Genomic DNA, 14,075 nt, shown 5'->3' with positions numbered 1-14,075 from the left:
GTGAAAAAATGAATTTGAAAGTAAAAGAAAAACTTTGAATTACTGGATTCAACATTTGTTTTTATTAATTAATCATGATTTCCTAGTATAGTGAAGAGTAATTTAGTGTTGATAATTGAGTCAAGCATGAATTATCAATGACATAGCATGAAAAATTTTTAGAAAACTCTACAAATGAAAAAATGAAGCTGTTACCAACCGAATCCACTGAAAAATTTTAGCATCTCAAAAAGTAAGACAATTAGTGTTTTGTGCTTCCAGATGAAATTCAGTATGAAGTACATAGGACAGTCTATGAGATAGTCTCATTAAAATACTTGCCCTGAATCTAATCAAAATTCTAAAATTAACTTCCATTTACGTGGGAAAACACATAATAAAGGAAAAAATATAAATGCAACTAAAAAAATAGACACGTTAGGATATGGTACATTCAAATGGACTGCTAACAGGGTGAGGGGGACAAATCTAGACTGCAAGAAACTTAAGAGACACACTCGAATACAAATGCAATAGGTGGTCTTTATGGATCCTGATTCACATAAACAAATGGTGTAATTTTTATGATATCAGACAAATTTGATTCTTGATGAGGTGTAAATTTACATAAAGGAAACACTTGATAATTTTACTTGAAAAATACTGTATTTACTATTAAGTAAGACTGTGTCCTCTGTTCAGAGATTCAGTGGTAAAATGACATGTGGAATTTGCTTTAAAGGCCTTAGCAAAAAAACGATGAAGGGAGGCATATAAACCACATGTAGCAAAATCCTGATAAGTTGGGAAATAAAGAGATTCACTGTACTTTCTTCACTGCTTTAAATACGTATTTTAAGTTTTATTAAAATTTTGTAAAGTATAATATTTTCACTGACAGAAGCAGAATGAAAAAGTTGAAGAACAAATAGTAAAAGTTGTTTATTTTTATTTTTTTTCTGAGATGGAATCTTGCTCCGTCACCCAGGCTGGAGTGCAGTGGCAGAATCTCGGCTCACTGCAACTTCTGCCTCCTGGGTTCAAGCAATTCTCCTGCCTCAGCCTTCGAGTAGCTGGGATTATAGGTGCCCACCATCGCACCCAGCTAAGTTTTGCATTTTTAGTAGAGATGGGGTTTCCAGGCTGGTCTCGAACTTCTGACCTCATGATCTGCCCACCTCAGCCTCCCAAAGTGCTGGGATTACAGGCATGACCCACTGCGCCTGGCCTAGTAAATGTTAATTTAAACATAGTTTGATCTTATTTATATTTCCTCTTAATCTGTCTTTTCTGACTCCATTAATGGATCATTTGTTGATTAAATATAGTATCATCTAGGATAATATTTTTTTTCTATAAATTATGTATGTTTTGAAGGCCCAACCCCCAGTACTTGACAATGTGACTGCATTTGGAGATAGGTTCTATAAAGAGATGATTAAGATTAAATGAAGTAATTAGGGTGGGCTCGAATCCAATTTGACCAGTGTCCTTGTAAGAAGAGAAAATTAGTACACACAAGAGGCATCAAAGATTATATGTACAGAGAAAAAAACATATAAGGCCCCAGTCAGAAGACAGCCATCTACAAGCCAAGTGGGAAGGTTCCAAGAGAAACCAAACCTGCCAACAGTTTGATCTCAGACTTCTAGATACCATAACTGAGAAAATAAATTGTTTAAGCCACTCAGTCTGTGATAATATACTTTCGTTTTGGCAGCCCTTCTAAACTAACACAGCATTGCAGACAGTACAGAAGCGTAAAGATAAGAAACCTCAAAATAATTAAGAAAATATGAAACATGAAGAAAATTAGAACAGATTCTTAGGAGACCATAATCTATCTATTTTACTAAAAATATTTTACTATGTAACTAATATTTTTTGGACTAGATCTTACATTCTCAAGGACAAACTTTAAATGCATTGATACAGTACTGTACCTTGTTAAAATTGAGTTTATGGAATGCAGGGGGTCAGATAAATTAAGAAATTTAATTAAAAATTAAATATAAATATGTACAAGTAAAACTCAACATAGAAAGTTGAATTTAACCACAAGATTATGGGTACCTTATTTTTTAAAAGATGATTTATGAAATGTTTCTTGTATTTGCAAAATTCTTTATGTACATGTTCATAAGTGTTTGGCCAGGTGAGTAGGCAAAAAATAAAATAAAAAACACAGAAAATCAATGAACAGGAGGTGGTGGTTTATGAAAGTCAAAGAGAACTGGATTCTAGAGCCAACTCTAGCAATTATTAGCTACTGACTCACACCACCAAAATATTTAATAATCATTTTACAGAGAAAAAGAGGACTATATATATGTATTAGTCCATTTAGTGTTGCTATAACAGAATACTTGAGGCTGGATGTTTTATAAAGAAAAAGGTTTATTTGGTTCATGATTCTAGATCTTGTGAGGGACTCCCTCATGCTGCTTCCTCTCGTGGCAGAAAGCAGAAGGGTGCAAAAAGATCAGAGGGTAAGGGAGGAAGCAGCAGAGAGAGAAACCAAGGAAGCCAGATTCTTTTTGAACAACCAGCTCTCATGAGAAATAACCCATTCTCTCAACAGTGAGAACTCACTCCCCCAAATAAGTGCATGAATATATTCGTAAGAGGTCTACCCCCATGACCTAAACATCACATACCAGGCCCCACTTTCCAATACTACTACATCGGGGATCAAATTTTTATATGAGTTTTCATGGGGAGAAACCACATCAAGCTCTATCTATCTATCTATCTATCTATCTATCTATCTATCTATCTATCATCTATCTATCTATCTACCTACCTACCTACCTACCTACCTACCTACCTACCTACCTATATATGATTGTAAGAAACATGAGGTTAATTATAAGAAACTGGCTCATGTGATTATGGAGCCTTGAAATACCAAGATAGAGGCAGCAGCAGATTTGATGTCTGTTGGGAGCCCTTTTTGGCTCTTAAAAAAATGGTTTGCCTACGACTGCCGTCTTTCTGTGTCCGTATTTCAGAGGAAGAGAGATGTGGTGTCTTCATCCTCTTATAAAGGCATGAATCTCATCATGGGGGCCTTGCTCTCATGACCTCATTTAAACCTGATTAACATCCACAGACTCCACTCCAAATAATGTTACAATGAAGATTAGGGCTTCAACATATGAATGAGTGGGTACACAATTCGGTCCATAGCATTGGGCCCTAGTACAACAAATTCATGTCTTTCTCAAAAGCAAAATGCAGTCATCCCTTGATATCCAAGGAGGTCCCAGGACCTCTTGCAGATACCAAAACCCAGAAGTTCAAGTTTCTAAAATGGTGTAATATTTGCATATAACTTATGCAGGTCCTTTCATATCATCTCTAGATTACTTGTATTACCTAATGCAATGTAACTACTGTGTAAATATTTGCTGTCCTGTATTGTTTAGGGAGTAAATGACAAGAAAACCGAATCTGCCCATGTTCAGTACAGACGCAATTTTTTTTCCAAATATGTTTGATTCACAGTTGGTTGAATCTGTGGACGTGGAACCCACAGATATGGAAGGCTGACTGCATATTCATTCCATTTTAACAGCCCTAAGAGCCTTATTTCATTTCAGCATCAACTCTGAAGTCTAAAATTCAAAGCCTCTTCTAAGCATTTTTAAAAATCAGATATAGGTGAGACTCCAAGTAAAATCCACCCTGAAACTAAATATCCCTCCAGCTATGAAACTGTGAAACTAGATAAGGTATACAATTTCAAAATACAGATATGGGACAGGAGTAGGATACACATCCTATTCCAAAGGTAAAAATCTGAAGAAAGGAATGATAATTTATCTCAAGATAGTCCAAAACCTAGCAAGGCAAATATCATTAAATATTAACATGCTGATCCTGTCTGGTTTGATGCTCTGCCTTTCAGAAGCACTGGGGCAGCACTTCTGCCTCCATGGCTCTGCTGGTCATGGGTCATACCCTCAAGGATTTATGGGGCCTAGTACCTGGTCTGGGTTAGTCAAGGTCATGTCCCTCACTCTTTGAGACCAAAGAGGCATCCCAAATGATCTTTGAATTGCCTTTGGGATAATTCTTCCATTCTCTTGAAGAATAGCATATATTTGTAGCAGAATAGCAAAATAATTCAGTCCTAAAAAATAGAAATCCAAGAGCCTTCCTTCATTTCATGTAATCACTTTGTCTTTCAGTTCAAACTGGCAGTGTACCTGCTCATATAATCCTGTATGTATGTTTTCCAGTATATATTGCCCATCTAAACACTTTGTGTACATATTTGCATAGAAAATTTAATTGTGCTAGCTTGCATTTGTATGAGTTTGCTAGTGCCTCCCTTATTAAAACATATTGCAGCTTCACCTCTTTCTAAGATAATTCAATAAAGCCATGGAACTTCTAACACTTTTTGAGTTTGTTTTCAATCAGAAACACATATCTGAAGTTTTGAAATAGTGAATCAAAGGGGCTTCAAACTGTTAATTTATTTTTCTCATTTTATTCTCTCAACATTCTAATTAAATGTATACGTAAGTTTGTTCATCTCATTGTGGTAACCAGATTTTTCTTTTATAATCTCTTCTTTTCATTTTATTATTACTATTACTTTAATAATAATAATAAAGTAATACCTGAATTAACTTTGGTACTTGGTGGTTACCTGAATTAGCTTTAGTACTTGGAGTTTCTAAGAAACATATCTGAATACTTAATTTATATTCTGTCTATCCTCTTTTGCTATTTTCCAAAATTTGTTAAGTTGTTCACAAAGAGGCTCTCATATATTGCTTCATTTAATTCACATCCTTTAAAACTCTGTAATATTTCAAAATGTGCTAATTTCCTTCAAAAGCTTTTGACTCGCCTTAATGCATTTGATGATGAAAGGGGAAACATTGCATACAGCAAGAAATGGTATGAAAGGAAAAGCACTGGATATTTCCTGAGTTTGGTAGCAACTAGAGCAATTTATATGCAATCCCTATGTATTAAAACAGTTTGGCTCATCCAAGAAGGTAATGCAGTTCTCTAGAATTAAGTCCTGTCATGAAACTGCTTGGACTCATTTAATGCTTATTGATTTTCATAAACCAACACTGAATTGTTGGGTGGTTAAGATGAAACAATCACATAAACTGATATGCTTTCTCCACTACAGATATGGTTTCTCCAGTACAGACACCCACTACTTGGAATGTCTTCATTTCATGGCCTTTCCTTCTGATTTAATACTCACAAGTTATTTCTTCCCAGAATAATTTTGCTATCAAATACCTAAAATCTTAACAGAAACTGAAATATTTGATTAAATTACTTAATATTACTCTTGATTAATTTCTTAAAAGGAAACTCTGGATCTTGACCATTTTGCCACATTTTCTCTGCAGCCTGGGGCTTGATTTATCATTCTATATTCTGTGTTAGAAGGCACCTGTCTCCTCACATCCTCACTGACTGTAAATGATATCATGTTTATATTACAACACCTTGATAGGTACAAGAGAAAAATATATGGACTCTACATTCCTGGAAGAAAAATTCACAAAAAAACAATATACACTGATTAAAAGACAATAGGATTAGTTATTAGGAAGATGAATACAATAAACAGGATGAAGTGGGTGGTATAACTGTCTCCCAGAAATGTTCCTGTCGTAATCCCTGAAACCGACAAGGATTCCAATTTACATGGTAAAGGTAATCAAGGTTGCAGATGGAATCAAGGTTGCTAATCAGATGACCTTAAAATAAGGAGATTTCCCTGTATTATGCTGTGAGTCCAATTCAATTCCAAAGGTTCTTATAAGTGAAGGAGGGAAGCAGAAGAGGCAGAGTCAAAATGAAGTGATATGAGTATGATTTGACCTGCTACCTCTAAACACCCTTGAAAATTGAAGGAGTAAGTCTATGAGCCATTAATGTGGGTGGCTTCTAGAAGATGGAAGGGAATGAGAAACAGATTTTTCCCTTTTAACCTCCAAAAAGAAACTCAGTCCTGCTGACACTTTCGTTTTGGCCAATGAAACTCATTTTAGCCTTCAGAACTGCAGAACTATAAGGTAATACATTTGTGTTGCTTTAAGACACTGCGATTGTGGTAATTTGTTACAGCAGCCATAGGAAACTAACAGAAAAGCTAAAAGAAAAATAAGCATGCTATGGTAGTATTAAAATCTATATTGTTGCCAAAACATTCCCTGAAAATCCCTTTCATAGTGTTATCTTATGCTGCATTTTATTTCTGTGGCATCTGTATTGATGTTGCCTCTTTCATTTCTGATATTCAGTCTTCTCTTTTTCTTTGTCTAGCCAAAGTTTATTAATTTTGCTTCTCTTTATTTTAAAAACTACTTAATAGTCTAGTTTAAGCTGATAAGTTCAATAGCACACAGAAACTCTAGAATAATCTCTGCAGTCACACACAGGAGCTCTAACACCCTACCCCACACTTTGTTTTATTGTTGCTGCAGTTTACATCTATTCATATTGTGTATCTTTTAACATATTTTATTTAGTTTTTTAATATTTTTGTCTTTTGACTTTTATACTAGAATTAAAAGTCATTATTACTGTAGTAATCATTTTATTATGTATATGTATATGAAAACATCATGTTGTATACCTTAAATATATACAATAACATATTTGTAATGAATAAAAAATAATAGTCATTTATACATCACTTTTGCAGTAATACAATATCTGTATCTGTCCCTATACTTACTTTTATTATCAAGTTTCGTACTTTCTTATGCTATGGTGTTGCAGTTTAGTATCCTATCATTTCAACTTGAAGAACTCCTTTTAACATTTTTCTAAGGCAGGTAATATGCTATTGGTGATGATCTCTCTCAGCTTTTGTTTATTTTAAATAGTCTGTATCTCTCCTCCACTATTAAAGGCCAGGTATAGTGTTCTTGGTTGGCAGTTTCTTTTCTTTTAGAACTTTGAATGTATCATCCCACTCCCTGTGGCCTGCAAAGTTGATGCTGAAAAATTCACAAATAGTTTCATGGACATTTTCTTTTATGTGACAAGTCACTTTTCTCTTTATCTCAAAATACACTTTGTTTTTGACTTTTTACAATTTGATTACAATGTGCCACAATGTTGATTTATTTGAGTTCATCTTATTTGGAAACTTTTGGGCTTCATGGATCTGATAGTCTATTGCCTTCCTCAGATTTGGGAAGTGTTCAGCCATTATTTCTTTAAATAGGCTTTCTGGCCCCTTCCTTTTTCTCCTCTGACACTTCCTTAATGCTTATATTGGTGTCCTTGAAGAGGTCCTATCAGTTTCTTAAGTTTTCTCCTCTCATTTTTGTTCTTTCTACTCTACTGACTGAATCATTTCCAATGATATGTTTTCAAGTTCACTGATTGTTTCTTCTCCTTCTCCTAGTCCATTGTTGAAGCTCTCTATTAAATAATTTAATTCAGTTATTGCATTCCTCAGCTTCAAGATTTCTGTTTTGGTACTTTAAAAATATTTTCTATTGCTTTGTTGAAATTCTAACTTTGTTTCTGTGTTGTTTTCTTGACCTCCATAAACATCTGTGTATCATATTTTGCATTCTAAATCAGGTAAATTATATAATGATGTTTCATTAGGGTTGGTTTCTGAAGATTTCTCTCTTCTTTGTTTGGAACATCTTTGCCTGTGTCTACATTTTCCTTAGTTATCTGTGTTGATATTTGCACATTAGACACAGAAAGCCCTCTCTCAGTCTTTACATACTATTCTTGTATAGGAGGAGATCTCCACCAACCAACAAAGCCAGAGATTCTAGTCCTTCTAATAACTCTCTCTCTCTCCATGAAAAGAAACAGGTGTGATTTTTGTCTACTCCTCTGTGCTGACCTGGGGTGGGAAACTATTGTATCAACCAGTTCAAACTACCATTTCTATTAATATTTTATCCCAGGTGTCTAGACTGTACCAGACTCATCAGAAATCCAAGAGTGGCAAGTCTCATACCAGTTCTTTCTGTAGTCCTGGAGAGGTTGGATCCTGGGCACATGATCAATTCTTTTCTTCTCTAGAAGAAAGCTGAGACTTTGGATGTTTTTTCTGCTTGCTCTGTGCTGAGTAGGAGGGAGGATCTATGGTGTCCACCAGCACTAGCCTCCATCTATTTTCCTCCCTGGGAGCTAGACTGTGATAGGCCTCTCAGAGCCCTAAGACTGGTTAGTAAGATGCCAGTTCTTTGGAGAGCCCTGGAGAAATTTGGGCATTGCATGCACTAATCAAGTCTTCCACACCCTCCCCAATCCCAGGAGAAAGTTGAAAGCTGGAATTTTTTGCCTGCTCTCTAAGTACTGAGAAGTAGGGAGGATCTATGCTGTCTACTGGCTCGAGCTGCATCTCCATTCTCCCACAGGTGTCTAGACTGTGCCAGACCCATTTGACCTCCAAAACTAGTTAGATAGCTGCTAGATCTTTAGGCAGCCATTAAAAAGTTGTAGTGTCAGATACAAAGATCAGTGCTCTTCCTCCATAGCAGGAAGCTGAAAGCTGGGATTTCTTATTTGCTTACTCAATGCCAAGAAATTGGGTTAGGAGCAGGGGTCTGTGGCATCCACCAGATGAAACCATCATCTCCATCCTCTGCAGAAAGCTAGATTGTGGTAGACCAGTCAGAGCTCCAACTGACATAAGTAATTCGTGTATAAAGGCTCTTCAAAAAGTTTGGAGTACTGGACACAAATCAATCTCTTCCAATGACTGGGTGAAGCTGGGCACTAGGGGTTCTCTTTCTGATTGTATGGCAGTACACTGAGGACAGGGACTCCACTGAGAGGGTATTCTGAATCTCCCTGCCAACTTTGGTAACTCTGATTTTTCTTTTTCCCAGGGTGTGGTAGTCGTTCAATTAGCTTCAGAATTTCTTACAAAGATAATGTGTTCAAAAATTGTTGTTGAAATATGTTCTGGGGAGTAGGATGGTGCAGAACTACCCACTCTGCCATTTTGCTGATGTCACTCTGTAGGAGATGCTTGATCCTTTTTAAATTTTCTATTTTAAAAGATAGTTGCCTTTCTATGTTTAGAGTGTATATTCTGGTGTGCTTTTGTGGGCTGAGTTCCAGAAATGTTTAATTTTGATAGCTCTCTCAATATTATTATACTTTACTTTGCTTTTTTGATTCTGAAGGAGTTTCAGCTCAATCATTGCTGGTGCCGTCTGGGACAAAAGGCCCTTTCTAGGCCATTCATGTCACTGGGCCACTTTCACTCCTGAAGATGGAAGGAGCAGAAACCACCAGGCTTTGGTCTTCCTGTGTCATTGGACAGAGGGCTAGGAAATATCAGGCTTTATGGATAATACTTCTGTGGCTCATTCAGGCTCCATTTCACTGGCCTAATTCTACAGCAGTGTTATATCAGCGAGGTAGGGCTTCACTGATGCTTCTGAAGGCAGATCAGTTAGCTAGTTACCTGGTTATTGAATGAGGGTTAAGTTAGTCATCCGGTGCTGTGATGTTGCCAATATGTGTGGAACGGACAGCCCACCAGTGCACTGAATATGGAGTGTGTTTTTGGTGGGTCTGCCAAGTCTGAAACAGCCACTGTGGGTGAATCAACACACACATGTGTCCCGACTCCCTGACTCTAACAAAGGGGCTGGAGCACTTCACCATGTCTTTGCTCAGCTTTTCCATTCTTAGTCATTTGGCCAGAAAGGGAAACCTCTTAGTGATTGATTGATTGATTGATTGATTGATTGTCTGTGCCTGTTGGAGGTTTGGGGTTAAAGATCTGTCCAGAATCCAGTTTGGGATATACATGAAAGATAAGAAGAAACTCAGATAACTGACCTTCCTCAAGTCCAAAGGTCACTAGTCAGAGTTTTTCTTTTTATCAACCATCCTTCTATTCTCTATATCCATGAGTTTTCAGAATCTTTTTATTTTTTCCATTGACTTGTTTCAGAGTATTAAATTGTATTTAGAAGGAAAGATCAGGAAAAACTGAAACTATACAACTTTGTTCCAGAGCATGCATTTACCATAGATGTTGAATAATGTTCTTCTTTAAAAACATAATAAAGTGTAAACATATTTTGGGTAATATTTATTTCACTCCAAGAACAATCAGCTTCAAGTCAACCATTATTTATTACATAAAGAATTAAGCCAGGCATTATATGAGATACTAATATTTGTGAAAGACTGAAATGATGCTGTTGAGGATCTTTCTGCTGACTAGTCTAGTAAGAAGAGGAAGTTAGGGAAGAAACAGAAAATTAAATAAATATCATGCCACAGAAAGGTATACAGTAAGTCCAAAAAAATTTAAAATAACATAAGAATGGTTTTTTAAAATGTCTCTTAGATAATGTTTTCAACTAATTTATCATCTGAAATCAAATAGAAAAGCTATTAATGTTTATGACAATTTAACATGTATAAATTGAAACTGTCTCAGAAACTTAACATATAAGTTCAACTTACCCTTAAAACTTTTTGTTTTAATTATTGTGGAAATATTTGCAAATAATTACATATTTAAAGAAATGTATAGTGGATCCATTTCCCATCACTTATATTCAATAACTATCTGTGTATGGCCAAGTTTTATTTTCTGTACACTCCCTATTCCCTTTTCCCTGTCAATATTTAAGAGGAAATTCTAGGCAATTTCTTGAGTCATTTCTTGATCAAAGCACTAATCACTTTTATCTCATGTTTTTTTCTCTTTCTGCTCTTCCCCACTGGATTCTCTTATAAGAAAAATTTCTGTACACTCATCCACATGCTGCTTTTCATTTTATTTATAGTGCTGCAGCTCTGATGGTTCAATTCTCCCAGAAGATGGATCTTTAATGATTAGCACTACACACTGACCAACTCAGAAGAAGGAGCCGCACCACCTGTGACTCCAGCCCTGACTTCTGCTCCGGACCAGTGTTTCCATAACAGGGACTTCAAAATCACTGTGATTTGAAACCCTGTTGAACATGAAGGTGTTACTCCTGCTGCATTGGCTTGGGGTGTTTCTGTCCTGTTCTGGACACATCCAGGTTGAGCACCCCCAATATCACAGCCCTCCGGATGTGGTGATTCCTGTGAGGATAACTGGCACTGCCAGAGGCATGAAACCTCCAGGCTGGCTCTCCTATATCCTTCCCTTTGGAGGTCAGAAACACATTATCCACATAAAGGTCAAGAAGTTTTTGTTCTCCAAACACCTCCCTGTGTTCACTTACACAGACCAGGGTGCTATCCTTGAGGACCAACCTTTTGTCCAGAATAACTGCTACTATCATGGTTATGTGGAAGGGGACCCAGAATCCCTGGTTTCCCTCAGTACCTGTTTTGGGGGCTTTCAAGGAATATTACAGATAAATGACATTGCTTATGAAATCAAGCCCTTAGCATTTTCTACCACATTTGAACATCTGGTATATAAGATGGACAGTCAGGAGAAACAATTTTCAACCATGAGATCCGGATTTATGCAAAATGAAATAACATGCCGAATGGAATTTGAAGAAATTGATAATTCCACTCTGAAGCAAAGTTCTTACGTAGGCTGGTGGATTCATTTTAGAATTATTGAAATGGTAGTTGTCATTGATAATTATCTATACATTCGTTATAAAAGGAATGACTCACAGTTGCTGGAGGATCTATATGTTATTTTTAATATAGTGGATTCCATTTTTGATGTAATTGGTGTTAAGGTGTTATTATTTGGTTTGGAGATCTGGACTAATAAAAACTTCATTGTAATAGATGATGTAAGGAAGTCTTTGCACCTATATTGCAAGTGGAAGTTGGACAACATGACTCCCCGGTTACGACATGACACCTCCCATATTTTCACAAGTCGAGGATTAAGAGGGTTAAGTGGCATAGGAGCTGTTAGCGGAATGTGTACACTAGACCGCAGTTGTGCAATTGTTACTTTCATGAACAAAACTTTGGGCACTTTCTCAATTGCAGTGGCTCATCATCTAGGTCATAATTTGGGCATGAATCATGATTATGGTACATGTCGTTGTTCACAATATCTATGCATAATGCATGAAGTTAACCCACCAATAACTAAATTTAGCAATTGTAGTTATGGTGATTTTTGGGCACACACTGTAGAGAAGACAAAGTGTTTGCTTGAAAATCTACACACAAAGGACATCTTTAATAGGAAGCGCTGTGGGAATGGTGTTGTTGAAGAAGGAGAGGAGTGTGACTGTGGCCCTTTAAAGCATTGTGCAAAAGATCCCTGCTGTCTGTCAAACTGCACTCTGACCGATGGTTCTACTTGTGCTTTTGGGCTTTGTTGCAAAGACTGCAAGTTCCTACCATCAGGGGAAGTGTGTAGAAAGGAGGCCAATGAATGTGATCTTCCAGAGTGGTGCAATGGTACTTCCCATAAGTGCCCAGATGACGTTTATGTGGAAGACGGAATTCCCTGTAAGGAGAGGTCCTACTGCTATGAAAAGAGTTGTCATGACCGCAATGAACAGTGTAGGAGGATTTTTGGTGCAGGGGCAAATACCGCGAGTCAGACTTGCTACAAACAATTGAACACCTTAGGTGAACGTGTTGGTCACTGTGGTATCAAAAATGCTTCATATATCAAGTGTAATATCTCAGATGTCCAGTGTGGAAGAATTCAGTGTGAGAATGTGACAGAGATTCCCAGTTTGAGTGATCATACTACTATTCATTGGGCTCGCTTCAATGATATAATGTGCTGGAGTACTGATTACCATTTGGGGATGAAGGGACCTGATATTGGTGAAGTGAAAGATGGAACAGAGTGTGGGATAGATCATATATGCATCCACAGGCACTGTGTCCATATAACCATCTTGAATAGTAATTGCTCACCTGCATTTTGTAACAAGAGGGGCATCTGTAACAATAAACATCACTGCCATTGCAATTATTTGTGGGACCCTCCCAACTGCCTGATACAAGGCTATGGAGGTAGTATTGACAGTGGCCCACCCCCTAAGAGAAAGAAGAAAAAGAAGTTTTGTTATCTGTGTTTATTGTTGCTTATTGTTTTGTTTATCTTATTATATTGTCTTTATCGACTTTGTAAAAAAAATAAGCCAATAAAAAAGCAGCAAGATGTTCAAACTCGATCTGCAAAAGAAGAGGAAAAAATTCTGCATCCACCTCATGAGTTACCTTCCCAGAGTCAACCTCCTGTGACATCTTCCCAGAGTCAACCTCCTGTGACACCCTCCCAGCGTCAACCTCCTGTGACGTCTTCCCAGAGTCAACCTCCTGTGACACCCTCCCAGAGTCAACCTCGGGTGATGCCTTCTCAGAGTCAACCTCCTGTGATGCCCTCCCAGAGGCAACCTCAGTTGACACCTTCCCAGAGTCAGCGTCCTGTGACACCCTCCCAGAGCCAACCTTGGGTGACACCCTCCCAGAGTCAACCTCATATGACACCTTCCCGGAGTCAAAGTGGGAAACCAAAGCAATCAGTACCATTTCCAAAATCTGTATCTGGAAAAGGTACATTAAAAAAATAATTCCTAGTATGTTTCTACTTACTCTTCATTGTTTTAAATAATTTGAAAGTTTATTTTTCTGAAAACCTTGCCACTTTATATTTCCTTAAAAAACCATGGCATATGTGTGGCATACCAATTTTTAACTTGTTGTTTTTCAGCTTCCAAATCCTTTCTTCTCTTTCGTTCTACTTTGCAGGAACCATATTTCTGCTAAACCAGCCCTCATCCCATAGGGATTTGCAACAGGGAGAAAGAATAGGAAATTAGAAATCTGGGAGATCTCTTTTCTTCCTGTTTATCAGTGTTTCCTGAATAATAGATTTTACACTGGTAACAATACTTGGTTTTAATATTCCCCTACTTTTTTAAAACACACTCCAGAAAAACTTCGTTGTCTGCTGTCTGGTGTGTTACACTCAGGGTTCTGGATTTCAGTTCTTTGAGCTCTATACAAATGTCCCAAACTTCTAGCACCAGCTGAGAAATACCTATTGTTAGAATTCTGAGTATGAGATCCGTTGGGTCAGTCCTACCATCTTCTAGGTTCAACTAACCCCAATCTTTTCCACTTGCTACTTAGCTTCATGAATGTAACCATTTTTTTGCAATTAGTAG

General features: G+C 37.1%; 1 protein-coding gene across 1 annotated transcript in view; it reads left to right on the top strand.

Annotated features, from left to right (window-relative positions):
- Positions 1-13,484, top strand: part of ADAM29 (ADAM metallopeptidase domain 29) — a 60,213-nt gene extending 46,729 nt beyond the window's left edge. Inside the window, exon 3 of the mRNA XM_009207892.2 lies at positions 10,761-13,484. Within this exon, the coding sequence (XP_009206156.1) occupies positions 10,941-13,478 (2,538 nt within the window). The 5' untranslated portion in view covers positions 10,761-10,940 and the 3' untranslated portion in view covers positions 13,479-13,484. The remainder of the gene's footprint in view (positions 1-10,760) is intronic.
- Positions 13,485-14,075: the final 591 nt, after the last annotated feature.

This window comes from Papio anubis, chromosome 3, assembly GCF_008728515.1.
Source record: "Papio anubis isolate 15944 chromosome 3, Panubis1.0, whole genome shotgun sequence".
In the NCBI taxonomy this organism is placed as follows: domain Eukaryota; kingdom Metazoa; phylum Chordata; class Mammalia; order Primates; family Cercopithecidae; genus Papio; species Papio anubis.
Note: the sequence above shows the minus strand (reverse complement) of the source record. Positions and strands in the feature narration are given on the sequence as shown.